A 14,676-nucleotide genomic window follows, 5' to 3' on the forward strand; every position below is an offset into this window, starting at 1 on the left:
GGAAAGGTTTTAAATGTTTGCTCCAGTAGATATGAATAGGAATTGCACAAGAGCAGGTCAGTAAGCAAAGGGTATTAACACAAGATTTACAGTTATTCCTGCTGCTGGACCCAAGCCATGACATTCATATTCAGGTCATTCTTTTTTTTTTTTTTTGACTGTCTCATAAATATTCCATCACATGACACTTGCTGTTGGGTAAAATATGATCATTTCTCATTTGACTTCCAGGAAGCATACTGTATGCTCCAGATATGAGCTCTGCCCTGTAAATACAATTCTGAGAACACAGAGCTTTTATAATTTACTGAAAGCACCTACTTGAATAATTCCCCCTAAGAAGGTAACAGCGGCGGCAACCCCAATTCTCTGCATTTCAAAATCAGATAAGCCCAGCACACTTGAATTATTGTTTGCAGTAAAATTGGTGTTTGATGGAACAAGACGTTCAACAGCACCAGCAGATATCAAGGACGTGATACCAAATGCCGCTGAAATGAAAACATCAAGTGGAAGTTAGTACCAGGTTGCTGCATTCTTATTTGTCTTAGTACTGTACCTAGCTTAATTGGATTGTGAATGTGTTGCAATAGGAAACTAAACAGCATTGAAGATCACTTCAAGGGTATGTAATACTTCAGCCATTGTGAAAATTGATTTGAACAAAGTTGGGCAGTTATGGGGTATGCTGATTATGCATATACATGGCTGGAATATCAAGAAGCAAACACAACAAGAAAGGTAACCAATTGGTGTTCAGTCTCTTTTATTGTGATGGACTCGACACGATCGTGTTTCGGCCCATAAGGGCCTGCCTCAGGAGTCTTGTTGTAAATCAATTTGTGCAATTCTCATAAACTTTTCAACACGTGCTTTAGTAGACGTTCGTTAAAACAGCGGTGAGCCAAACCCACAGGACAGCATTACAGCGGGCTCTCTTTGAAATTAAGTGACAGAATGATCACCGTTCAAAACAACTCAAAGCCAGGAAAAATAACAGAAAGATACAGTCTAAATACAGCTCTAGTGTTCCCTAACTGAATCTACTTCTGGAGGTTAGAACAACTTGGCATTCAGCCTCCGAGTAATAATATCAAGACCATATTAAAAAGGGAATCCTAACATTCTACTCCCAAAAATGGGATGAAATCATAGGTTCAAGTGGGAGAATTATAAAAACATTCTTCGAATAAGCACTATAATAAATTCTGATTTTTGTACTTTTTAAAATTTATAGGGCATCAGTCTTGTGCTTAAGACAGGTCTATGAACATTTTTCAGGGAATACCTCCTTTAGAATTTTCAGACCTTGAAATACTTCTCAATCATTTAACAATATAAATTGTGCTTCATGTCCCATATGTGAAATTAAAAGCAGTCTTTAAGCAACAGATGAGTACTTATCTGAAGCTGCACTGCACAAAGGGAGCAAGAGTTCATTCACCCGTTGCTTTAAGACAGTTTAACACTGTTTTATAGATTTGGTTTTAAGGGTCAGCCATCAGCATTTCGGCTCATGGCAGTGCTGGTGGCAGAAGATAGTGGGCATCATTCCTGCTTCTCTAGTCAAGAGATGAATGGGATGGGTCTGGGGGAGAGGAAGTATGATAGACTACTAGAGATACTATTTTTTAAATGTCAGGGTTGAGGTTGAAGTTGGTGTCAGGGTAGGGTGCCAGGAACCACCATACTACCAGGGATTATCAGGGTAGTTGACTACCTTGTCCAAGGGGGTGCAGATTGGCTACTATCAGTCAGATCATGTTTGGGGGAGGGAGCCCTCAGCAATCAGGGTAGGTCATTTCAAAGAGGATTCAATAATCAGGTAGGTCAAGTTGGGGTTGGTGGGTCGCTACGAACGTGGCTGATGCAGATCTATGGCTTTTTCTTAAATGTCACCATTCCTGTCGATGCTTGAGCCAATCACCATTCATGCACTGTCAGGAAGGGTGGCATTTGGCCACAATTTTATTACAGTATTTTGCATAGCCATTGATTAGAGCATCGCATAGAAAAATTTTTTCCAGGAACCTATGCTAGAAACAATGCAGTCAGCAGCTTTAACATGCAGCTTTCTGCATCAGCCCCGGAGTGAGATTAAAGGCAATGAGAAGGTTTTCCTTGTGGGCACTAGCCATGCCTAACACCAGCTCTGACAGATGTGCTATCCAAAAACTGACATATTCTAATCAATACGAGTATATGCAAAATAAAATTCTTGGGGCCGATATTTATATCGCGGTAGGCAGTGTGGCTAACTCCCACAGTCAGTGGTGAACCTAGATATTCGCTGCCAGGCTATTTCCAGTATTTAACACCTGAGGGCTTTTTTTGGGTCGCTATTAACTTTAACCTGCTAAGTCAGTATTCAGCACTGACTGGTTAAGTTAATAGCTGCCAAAGATAGGCCTGTAGTTTACGCAGTCTGATTTGACCACTAAAGTGGTTCAGCACTTGAATATTCACAACCTGTCGGCTAAGTCGCAGGTTATAAGCAGCTAGCGGCTAGCCACTAACCAGGAATATTCAGTGGAGATCACTGGTTATCTCTATCCCCCAATCCAAATATTAGTGGTTAGGCTATCTTGAACAGAATTGTAAGCTATGTCAAGCAAAGACTGTCCCATTTTCTTTATAGTGCTGCATTTGTCCAGTAGCGCTACAGAAATAAGTACTAGTAAGAGTGGAAGAGAATTCCAAAGTGTTGGGAGCAGATAACTGAATACACCATGGTGTAAAGATTTCAAACAAATTTTGGAAAACTGGCACTTGCTAAATTGTGAAGTTGAGAAGAATGGAGGCAGTGAGCAGGAATATGAAGTGTCAAAAGATCTGAGAGATTTATACAGAAAGACTTGAAAATCTGGGTTAGAATTTTGAATGATTCTATTTTCTGCTTCTCTCTTCATAATAAAATCATACAGTGTTCCTGAAAATAGCTGTTTATAGTTATTCTTGGAAACTTACCTGTTGCTACGTGGCGCCCTGTTCCAAATATGGCATAAATTATTGGAGGAAAGAGAGCACCATATAACCCAAACACTGGGTGGACGGAAGATAAAACAGCAAAGGCTAAACCTGTGAATGAAATGAAAGGCATTTAGGGTCGGATTCTAAAACAGCCATCGATAATTGATCACATCGTTTAAAAGCAATTAAACCATCATTTTTAAAAAAAACAAAACAGTGCCTCCACAAATGGCGCCGGAACCACAACTACGGAGGTGCCTACTGGTGCCTAAGGGTAAATAAGTGTGGTCAATGGCAGAAGTACTCTTAAGCGTCGTGATTCTCGTCACAGATATGTACTGGAAATGTAGACCTTGAAAACCCTGGCCTACATTTACAGCACCTTTCTGTGACGTTGCCAGGTCATTTGAGATTATGTAGGGAATTAAAATCTTTTAAAAAGGAATTGAAAACTTACATATTTGTACAAGCTTTTTTTCTAGAGCGAAATGTAAAATATTCCTTTTTGATTGAAATGTCTGTGAGATTTTATATTTGAAATTTTTGAAGAGGGGATGATGTAATAGGGTTACTTGTTGCAGTTTGTTTTGCTGTGAAGATTACGTGAAATATTCTGTTTGTTTTATTGTAATCCACCTAGGTTGTAGGTGGAAAATAAATTTTTAAAATAAATAAATGATGCTGTTGTATGACTGACCCGCGACTGGTGCCGCTTTTGTGGGCGGCTGCTGATCCCAATGCCATTTATAGAATCCAGCCTTTGTGAATATTATAAAGTTAAGAGGTTTGGTCATTCTGCCCCCTTGGCCTTTTTGAATTCAATTCTCATTGCATTACATATCAACTTGTCCTGGGGCACAGTAAAGAACTAGTGACTGCTTTCCAAAGAGAATAAAACAAGAGATGAAGGGAGGCAATTATGTAAAGGTTTTTCTACATGTAAAGGCTGTTTTACATGTAGGAAAGACCTTTTTTTTCCTAGTTTAAATATTTTTATTGATTTTGTATGATAATTAACAAGCTATACAAGATATATAGATATTATCCAGGATAAAACAAAAGCAAAACGATCAAACTGTACAAATCTTGGGTGATATATACAAAGGAAAAAACTTTTTAAAAATTCCCCCTTGGAATATGAGCATATAAGTAAATACTGTACTAAAACAACACATGTTTATAGGTGTACCACTTATAATTGTTCCCAAGGGCATAGTTTGGTGTAGAAAGGACAGAGTTGCAAAATAGCCACATATTTTATACAATTTATTATTTATTTAAAAATGTATACCCCGCCTAAAATTACCTAGGCTATTTACAATACAATTAACGTTCACAATCCTTTTAATAAAAAAAATTATATACATATATAACAAAACAACTTAAAAAAAAAAATAATAATATCTTTATTGGAACAAGCAGTACAGCCATAACACAATCAGAAATACAACAGCAATAAAACAAAACAACTTAATATCTGCCCTGCTTCTTAGTTATCTCACGCCCTCACATAAAAACACAAACAAATGGGTCTTTAATTGTTTTTTAAATATTACTCTCCCTTCATAAAACCACAATTTTGGCATCAATAGCAATATATTAATCATGTGTAATAAAATAAATACATACAATTTGCACCTGCTCCAGGTATGTGTATGTTCATCAGCATTTACATACTACAGAGGTTGGTTCTGGGATCCTACTTTATCAAATAGGCTTCTTTTTTTGACTTTTCATAGACATTCTGTTATAAAATCTGGTTCATAATGTGAGGCATGCCACAGAGTAGACCTATGCTGAGCGTAGCATGAACTTCCTTTCTTTAGAAGGAGCTGTTCCCTTCCCTCACATGTCTTTGGGGGTTAGGTTTGTGCTCTGGTATCTCTCGTGTGTCTCGGAATTAAAGAATGACACGGGGACAAATTTTTCCCCATTCTCGCAATTTCTTTTCTTGTCCCTGCCCCATTCCTGCAAGCTCCGTCCTCATCTGCACAAGCCTCAAACACTTTAAAATCATAAGTGTTCGAGGCTTGTGCGGTTAAGGCACAGCTTACAGGAACGGGACAGGGACAATACTCTCAGGGACAGGGCGGGGGAATGTGAGTGTCTCTGTGTCTTTGCCTGTCTTTTTTGATTGGCCTGCTGGGGCCCACCTAGACAGTTGGGGGGGGTTGTCGTTCTTGTCTCATAGCTATGTCATTGCTAGAGTTACCATATTTGCAGAGACAAAAAAAAAAAGACACAAAAAATTAAAGTGGTTCCTATCTTTGTTAATTAAATATTTAAATGTGTAAATGACTTTTAGTTAATAAACATGCATCAAATAGTGACTGACTTACAGCACAGCAGTAGACAATAATCTACTTTTCAAAAACTTCCAGATTTGAGTTGGACTGTCTTCTGAGATATGTATGAAAGTCTTTGCATATATCCCACAACACAGAAGAAACACACAACCCCACATGTGAAAATGTAAACCAAAAAAAGAGTGAGGAAGGGACACAGTCAACCAACTTTCAGGGACAATCAATTTATCGAAACTATATAGATAACTTTTACATATATAACATATACATGAAATAATGCAGGCATAACAAAGAGTCTTTCAATCTTTTTTTGTGCTAGACCCCTTGTTTCGGCTATATGTATCAGTTATCTATATAGTTTTGATAAATTGATTGTCCCTGAAAGTTGGTTGACTGTGTCCCTTCCTCACTCTTTTTTGGGTGAAAGTCCTTGCATGACATATGCTTTAAGTCAGGGGTGTCCAACCTTATGGCTTCGCTGGGATGCATTGGCCGAAAAAAATGTTTCTAGGGCCGCACAAACACGCAAACACTGCAGCAAGACAGAGGAAGGAGCCGGCAAGACGGTAAACACCCGGGGGCAGCAGAGGAAAACACTGCATCGCCCTCGACCGGGGCCGCACAAAATATTTCACTGGGCCACATGCAGCCCTTGGGCCGCAGGTTGGACACCCCTGCTTTAAGTAGTGGTGTACATTCCAGTAAAACTATGACAGCAGCTGTTCAAAGTCCACGTTGCACATCCAACAGATGACTTGTGTGTATAAGCATTACCATCTTTTTTTTTACATGTATAAGTCCCTACTAAGGGCTCCTTTTACAAAAGTGCACTAGGCCCTTAACGCACGCAATGGCGCGTGTTAAATTCCCGAGCGCGCTAGCCACTAGCGCCTCCTTTTTAGGAGGCGGTAGATTTTCGGCTACCGCACGCTATAGCGCGTGGTAATTTTGTGCGTGCGTTAAAAACCCTAGCGCTCCTTTGTAAAAGGAGCCCTAAGTTTTTGAAAATGTATCCAGAATTGACCTGGAGTATGCACAGTACCTTGGGAAACCCTAAGGCAGAAATAAGGAGCCTGGGCAAAGAGTCAAGAATGTTTAGACATCAAACATCAATTAAGGAATTAACCAACTGGAAGAAAAGTTACATTTAAGAAGTAAAGAAAAAACTCTTGTTATTTTAAGATAACCTCAGGACTGTTTCATTTTTATATGGTTTGATCTTTTGCAGTGTGGATTTCGACCGTGTACACTGTGTACGATTTTGCAATGTACCAATTAAAAATGTGAAAATGCAGAATTTTCATCTTTTCATTCTTATAAAAGTTATAAAAAGCAACATATTAATCATAATTAACAAGTATTTATATTGAAGTTATACAAAGATGATCACAGAAGATTTAGAAGTAAGTAGTTTTTGAGATTTGTAATTAGATTGTAAGTCACTTTCACAAATCAGCCCCCGGATGTAGTCTGAAGTCCAGTATATTTATTTATTTAAAAAAATTTATAAACCATCTGGGATCTCAGCGGTTTCCATACAACAAACATACATACTAAAGTTACACATAAGTCTTACAATTGACGAATCATTTACATCAGTGTTTCTCAACTCAGTCCTGAAGTACCCCTTTGCCAGACAGGTTTTCACGATATCCACAATGAATTTGCATGAAAGACATTTGCATATAATGAAGGCAGTGTATGTAGATCGAGTTTATGCATATTCATTGTGGATATCCTGAAAACCTGACTGGCAAGGGGGTACACCACTGATTTGCATCATCCTGGAGCAATAGCTCCATACATCTTAACAAATAACAAAATACAATCTGGGATATCCTACCTCAATATTATTTTTTTTTTAAACTGCTTTGAAAGAAATTAAATAACTTGTACAGAAGTACGGTAGTTCTAAAAATAAGCATCAACAAGCAGCTTACCCCCTCTTTTACTAACACGTAGTATAGGTTTTAGCGCCGGCAGCGGCAGTAACTGCTCCGGTGTTAAAACCCGCGCTACACGTTAGTAAAAGAGGGGATTGGTTTTTAGCAATTTCCTAAAACTGTAATGATCAGTACATAATCTCAAATGACCAAACATGAGAAAACATTTTTAGTTTCGTAGCCACATACCTCACATTCTCAACTGTTTGTGCTACTAATCTCATGCCTCCCCCCCCCCTTCTAATCATAGTGCCCTATTTGGTCTATAAACCTCTCAGAGGAACTGAAACCAATGGGTGCAGATTGATATAGAATCTGATGAACCAAGGATAACACTTTATGGTGAATTCTCTGTTTGATTGGCAGCCAATAAAGGCTTTTCAAAGTGGAAGTTATGTGATATGTTCTCATAACTCCACTAATGAGCCTGGCTGCTGAATTCATCAGAATCTGTAATGCTTTTAGCTTTTTTGTGGCCAATCCCAAAAATAGTGAATTACAATAGTCTACTCTAGATAGAACCAAGCATTGGACTACAGTTCTAAAATCGTAAGTTGTCAATAGTGGTCTTAATATATTCATCATGCGACACTGAGCATAACCCTTATGAATAACAATCACAATCTGTTTACTCATAGTCAAAGTGGAATCTAAACATACTCCCAGGATCATAATTTCCTTTTTCACCTTTACCTGTACTTCCATGATATCCATACATTTAATCACATCAGTCTCATCTTCCCTCCCCACTATGATCAATTCTATTTTATTTACAATTTACAATTCTGTTTTATATCCTGGTGGAAGTGTGGCACCTGGGATCAATTAGGGAGAGGTGGAGATAGTGGATGCTACAGATGGGCAGCCAGGATGAGTCATTTGGCCTTTATCTGCGTCATGTTTCTCTGAGTATACTCCCATGTTCTCCTTGAATGTCTCATGATGAGCATCTAGGACATAGACTTTGAGAAACATCCTATAGCCCATTTTACTGTAATTCTTCACCAGATTCTCAACCAACTTCATGTAGTTTTTGGCCTTGTGATTGCCTTGGAAGCCCTAAATCTCTGCGACAAAGCTGTTCTGAGCTACTTTCTCCTTCCTAGTTAGCTTCTTGGGAAATTCCTTGCACTCCAGGATCTTCTTTATCTGTGGTCCGATGAAGATACCAGCTTTGACCTTTGTCTCAGATCAGGGAAGATGTCTTGAAGGTACTTGAAGGCTGCCAGCTCCTTATCTATAACTCTGACAAATTGTATCAGTAGGCCCAATTTGATGTGCAGTGGTGGCATCAACACCTTCCAGGTGTCCATCACTTGTTCCCATTTGACATTTCTCCTCACAGAGAACTTGGTCTGCTATGGTCAGTCCCGCCTTTGGTAGTGTGTCTTTGTGTCCCTGCTGTCCCAAAAGCTTGGTAAAACTGCTTTGGAGACCCATTAGGAATGCCACAATTTTGCATTCTCTGATGACCTCCCAGCTGTACTCATCATACTTCAAGGCGTCTAGTAAGGTTTTAATGCTATTCTAATCCTCTTTGAGGTATACTGAGTGAGCTGGTGGAAGAGACAGATACTTGTTCATGTTATGGAGCAGCACAGTTTTGATACTCCTGGATGAGCTGTCAATGAAGAGACGCTACTCTTGGATTACAGGCGATTTCAATTGCCTCAAACAGACTGGTCACATTGTCGCAGCAGAGTCCATCTTGATGGGTAAAGAAGGTGGAAAAAGCTTGGTGATGCGTCCTCTGATCTGTGACTTGCACACTTTCATCCAATAAATTCCACTACTTGAGCCTAGATGTCAAAAACTTGGCTTTCAACTTTGTAAGACCAAGATCTCTGATCAAGTCATTGAGGTATTTTTGGTTTGGATAGTATGGGTTTCTCTAATCAGCTGAATTACTGATATTGTAAACTGGATCTATAACGTCTCCCTCTCTGACTTGCAGCTTCAATTAAGCCTAATTAAATAATTAAGTTAGGCACCTAGATCGGCTAGGAGCATCAATCTAATCTAATCTTCAATTTCTGGGTCGCTCTTTGCCTATCTAGGGTCAAGGTGACTTACAAATCAAGAGGTTTACATTACATTTAGGAGTTACAACAATGAAATACAAAGTAAGTGGTATACTATGAGGTAGTTACCAGAGATAGATGTAGTAATCATTCAATAGAGGGGGAACATTGAGCTGTCATTAAAATTACAGTACAGCAGTTTGAAGTACAATGCAGTTAAGTTACATACAAATAGATTGGTGCGATTATGTCATGTACTGTAGAGTTTGGGGAGGGAGCTCTTCTGGTTTCTGGAAGGGTGAAATGCTGTGTAGGCTGATGTGGAAGAGCATACTTGTTAAGTATCAATGCCTAACTTTATGCACCATTTATAGAATCTGAGCCTGAATGAGTAAAATCACACACGTGATAGGAAGATGTATTTTTTTAAAGAAGAGAATATATATTTCATATGACAATAGGACCATTTAGTACAGGTCTCTGAAAACAAATCTTTTTAAAAACAAATCTGACAGGGCTGCTATTAAAGGATCAACTAGTACAGATCTATGCAATGAAGCAATCAGAACATTGTGTGTTTAGTGAAAACCAGGTCTACAGAAAGCTAGATAAATATAGTTCTATTCCAGTTGACAAAATATAACAGTACAGGTCTAAGGAAAAAGCATACAATCTTCAAATCAGGGTAGCATAACAAACAAAGAAAAATAAATACATCTTAAATCTGTTTGGTTTTTTGTTTTTTAATTCTTTATTCATTTTCAATAAGTGCAATACACATCAAATACATTTTATATTTAAGACATCACTTAATACTCTTTCAAGAAACAAATCAATCTATATCCCTCCCCCCACCCTATCCCATAACTATTATAAATTTTTAATTTAATAATCAAATCTTCAAAAAGCTCATTATGATATACATTTCATATCCATAAGAGATAATAAGCAATAAATAATACATTAATTTTAAAAGAATTTAGAGAATCATTTAAAAATAAATCCACCCTCCCTCCCCCTGGATGTGCACATAATATATCAATAAAAATCAAATCTACAATAGATCAACAAAAGATGTCAATGGACTCCACATCAGCTTGAAAATTTTTATATTCCCTAACGATTCTGCAATCATTTTTTCATATCTGTATATCAAGCATAAATTTGCCCACCAGAATGTAAAGTTAAGACGGTCCCAATTTTTCCAGTTTAAATCTGTTTTAAAACTTGAAGCTAGTGACAATAGGAAACATTTATATCATTTGCAACAAAAAACTATATGGAAAACAAAGTGAAAGTAAAAATCACAATGAATAACAAGCAGATTAAAAAGTACAAAAATCAAAGAAGGTAAAGTCAAAGTTGCCCAAAGGTGTTAATAGACCTAAAAATATCTGAAAAGTGTGTGATGCAGCTTATTGCCGCTAAAAAGGGCTTGTCACGTGAGCATGCTACTCACTGCACTAAAAATAAATTTTATTTTTTGGCTAAGGGGGTATGTCTGGGGGACAGAGAGTAGGCATTTCTGTACTGATCAGTTAATGCAGCTATCGCAGGTTAACTGATTAGTGCAGGATTAGCACATGAGCCCTTACCAAATTTCTCATAACAGCTGCACACTAATGATAACATTAGCGCATGACCATTAATTTAAATAAATGGAAAATTAGCCATTTTCTGTCTGTGGGTAAAATGGGCTTAGTGTGCAGAACAGACCTGCGTAAAGGCACACTAAGGCAACTTCCTACCACAGTTTTGTACAAGAAACCCTTATCCTTAGATTCTCTAACCGGAGCCCATGTCAGCGGCTGCCTTAAAAGTAGCCACGAATAGCATGTCAATCAAACGACAGTGCCGGTTAGAGAATCATGCTCAGCTGTTTAGGGCTTCCCCTGCTGGCTCATCAGCTGAACCGACAGAGAAAGCCCCAAAGCTGGCAGCTACTGAGAGTCCTGTCGGCTTAGCTGATCGGGGATTCTCCTGCAGTGATCAGCTGAACCAGCAGGAGATCCCCAATTCCTCTCTCTCTCTCCTTCGCTCCCTCCCACCCATCGACCAAAATTCAGCAGGAGGAATGCCCACTCTCTCCTGCCCTAGGACACCCCCAACACTACTCCCCCTCCCCACGCAAAACACACTTAAAATTAGCAGGAGGGATGCCCAATCTTTTCTGCCTGCCCTGAACTTCCCCCCCAATACCCCCATATCTTGAATAGAAGACTGGCAAAAGAGATACCCACTTCCTCCTGCTGGTAGGCCCACCTCGTATGCACACGGAGGGGCTAAGGCCCTGATTGGCCCAGTTGCATGAACATATTAACTGCCTCAGATTATGTCCAATGTGTTTGCAACTTAAATGCATATCTCATAAGCATTTAAATTGCAAACACATTGGACATAATCCAAGGCAGTTAATATAATGTTATAAGTTCACTGTTGAAATATATGTTAATATAATGTTATATAATATATATGTTATATAATATATATGTTAATATAATCTTATATAATATATATGTTAATATAATGTTATATGTTCGCTGTTGAAATATTACCTGAGGTATATAATGATGATTTAATCACATAATTGGTGTTTGGAAAAAAAATTGAAAAAGAATATAAAAGAATTATTCAATAGTTTATAAAAAGAAATGAAATGATAGGAATAAGGTGGAAATAAATGTGATGGTTTTTGATCCATGAAAGATACCTAGCACCACTTTACCACCATAGGAGAACAATATATGTTCCTTGGTGTGGTGTTCTGAGATCTTTTCTTTTACTTAGGCATCTGAGCAATTTGGTTGACCTTTTTAAGGATCTTATTATAGCATGGGTTGACACATATTTTCCACAAACCTTTTTTTGATTGTTCAATTTTGGAGACCATAAGTGGTCCAGAGAAAGGCGATGAAAATGGTAGGAGGTTTGAGCCAATAGAAGTATGAGGAAAGACTGGAAGCCCTGAATATGTACAGTACTCCCCTGATATTTGGGGGGGTACCATTCCAGGAACCCCCATGAATCTTGAAAAACTGTGAATATGGTTTTTAGCAGGGGAGACAGTATAGGGCAGCCGGAGAGGCAGGAGAGAGCAGCCAGATCGCCGGCGAGTGAAGGAAATCACTCACGGTATGCTCTGACCGCCTCTTCCTGCACTAAAGTCAGGCCTCACCAATCAGGAGCTGCTTTGACATGCTTTGACATGCAGCTCCTGATTGGTGAGGCCCGACTTTAGTGCAGGAAGAAGCGGTCGGAGCATACCGCAAGTGATTTCCTTCACACGCCGGTGCTCCAGCTGCTCTCTCCTGCATCTACAGCTGCCCTCTCCTGCCTAGTCATTCGCGGTCAGAAAATACCATGAATGACTGGGACAACGAATCGCTGACCACGAATGACTGGGGGAGCACTGTATACCCTAGAACAGGGGTCGGGAACCTGTGGCTCGCGAGCCAGATATGGCTCTTTTGATGACCACATTTGGCTCGCGGCCAAACGATGGAGGGTGTCATTAGTTGCTGCAGGCCGCTCGCCTGTGAATGCTGCGATACCGAAGCCGGATGCGGACGCGATGGAGGGCACGGCCTGCGCTCGGGGGACATTTTAAGCACATCATCTCCACCGAGTGCAGGCCACGCCCTCCATCGTGTCTGCATCCGGCTTCGGCATCGCAACATCTGACTTCAGCATCGCAGTATCTGGCTTTGGCATCGCAACATTCGCAGGCGATCCATCATTCTACCTTGCAGCATCCGCGGAAGAACGGGCTACAGGCACAAATTGAGGCTTCGGTCTAGCTAAAGTTGGTAGCCCCCGCAGCCAACATTCAGCCACAAATTGAGGCCCCCACTTCTGCCTAGCTACAGTCAGTGGCCCGCCAGCAAAATGTACTGCCACAAATTGAGGCCCCCGCTTCGGCCTAGCTACAGTTGCGGCCCCCGCAGCATCCATGGCCGAAAGGGCCTGAAGCTGCATCCACAGGCAGCCACAAATCATGCCATTTTCCACCAGTGGCCGAACATCAAGCCCCCGACTTGGGCCTAACCTGCCTTGACAGCCTGTAAGGGTCCATCCCACCAGCTATACCTGTAATTGGCTACCCTGCCCTTTTATTGAAGAACCCTTTTATTGAAGAATATGGCTAAAAGAAAAAAAGATGAGGAGTATCGTACTTTTCAGCAGGAATGGACAGAGGAATTTACCTTTGTGGAGAGAACAGGTTCTGCAGTGTATCTAATATGCAATGATAAAATTGCATCGATGAAACGGTCAAATATAAACCGGCACTTTCACACACGCCATACTACATTTTCATCGAAATATCCTGCGGGGAACAGCAGGAAGAAAGCATGTCAAGAGCTACTGTGCAGAGTGCAAGCTAGTCAGCAGCAACTCCGTGTTTGGACCCAACAAGCTGACTGGAATTCGGCTAGCTTTGCTGGTGCTTTAGCAATTGTGAGAAATGGAAAGCCATTCACAGATGGGGAGTATGCCAAAACATTCATGCTTGATGTTGCCAATGAACTTTTTGATGACTTTTCAGATAAAAACAAGATAATCAAATGAATAAAAGACATGCCTCTGTTGGCAAGAACTGTTCACGAAAGTACCATCATGATGGCAAATCAAATTGAGGCAACACAAGTATAGGACATAAATGCAGCACCATTCTTTTCTCTTGCTTGACATAAGCCATTTATCCCAATTCAGTGTGATTGCAAGGTATGCTGTCGGTGACACACTATGTGAGGAAAGTCTTGCTGTTTTGCCTATGAAAGAGGGGAGGATTTATTCAAGTCTTTCATTGAGTTCGTTAAAGAACAAAATCTACCAATGGATAAACTTGTTTCGGTGTGTACTGATGGTGCTCTGTGCATGGCGGGGAAAAACAGGATTCATAGCGTTTCTTCGTAAACATGTAAAGAGACCCATCCTAAGTTTTCACTGCATCCTACATCAGGAGGCGCTTTGTGCTCAGATGTGTGGTGAGCAGCTTGGTGAGGTGATGTCTCTGGTCATTCAGGTGGTCAACTTTATTGTTGCCCGAGCTTTAAATGATCGCCAGTTTAAATCACTGCTGGAAAAAGTGGGGAATAATTATCCTGGTCTGCTTCTGCACACCAATGTGCATTGGTTGTCAAGAGGGAAGGTGCTCAGCCATTTCGTGGCTTGTCTGAGCGAAATCCGGATTTTTCTTGAAATGAAAAACGTCGAGCATCATCAGTTAGCTAACACTGAGTGGCTCTTGAAGTTCTACTATCTCATGGACATCACTGAACATCTGAACCAGCTAATGTGAAAATGCAAGGCGTTGGAAATACAGTCTTATCCCTTCAACAAGCAGTGCTTGCATTTGAAAACAAGCTAGAACTCTTCATCGCCGACATTGAAACAGGTCGTTTACTACACTTTGAAAAACTGGGGGAGTTTAAAGAT

At 39.9% G+C, this 14,676-nt stretch overlaps 1 protein-coding gene across 1 annotated transcript in view; it reads right to left on the minus strand.

Moving 5' to 3' along the window:
• Nucleotides 1-14,676, minus strand: part of SLC26A7 (solute carrier family 26 member 7) — a 178,562-nt gene that overhangs the window by 136,087 nt on the left and 27,799 nt on the right. Inside the window, exons 2-3 of the mRNA XM_033933334.1 lie at nt 2,968-3,078; nt 322-491 (exon numbers count right to left, since the gene is read on the minus strand). Coding sequence (XP_033789225.1) covers nt 322-491; nt 2,968-3,078 — 281 coding nt within the window. The remainder of the gene's footprint in view (nt 1-321; nt 492-2,967; nt 3,079-14,676) is intronic.

This window comes from Geotrypetes seraphini, chromosome 2, assembly GCF_902459505.1.
Source record: "Geotrypetes seraphini chromosome 2, aGeoSer1.1, whole genome shotgun sequence".
NCBI lineage: Eukaryota > Metazoa > Chordata > Amphibia > Gymnophiona > Dermophiidae > Geotrypetes > Geotrypetes seraphini.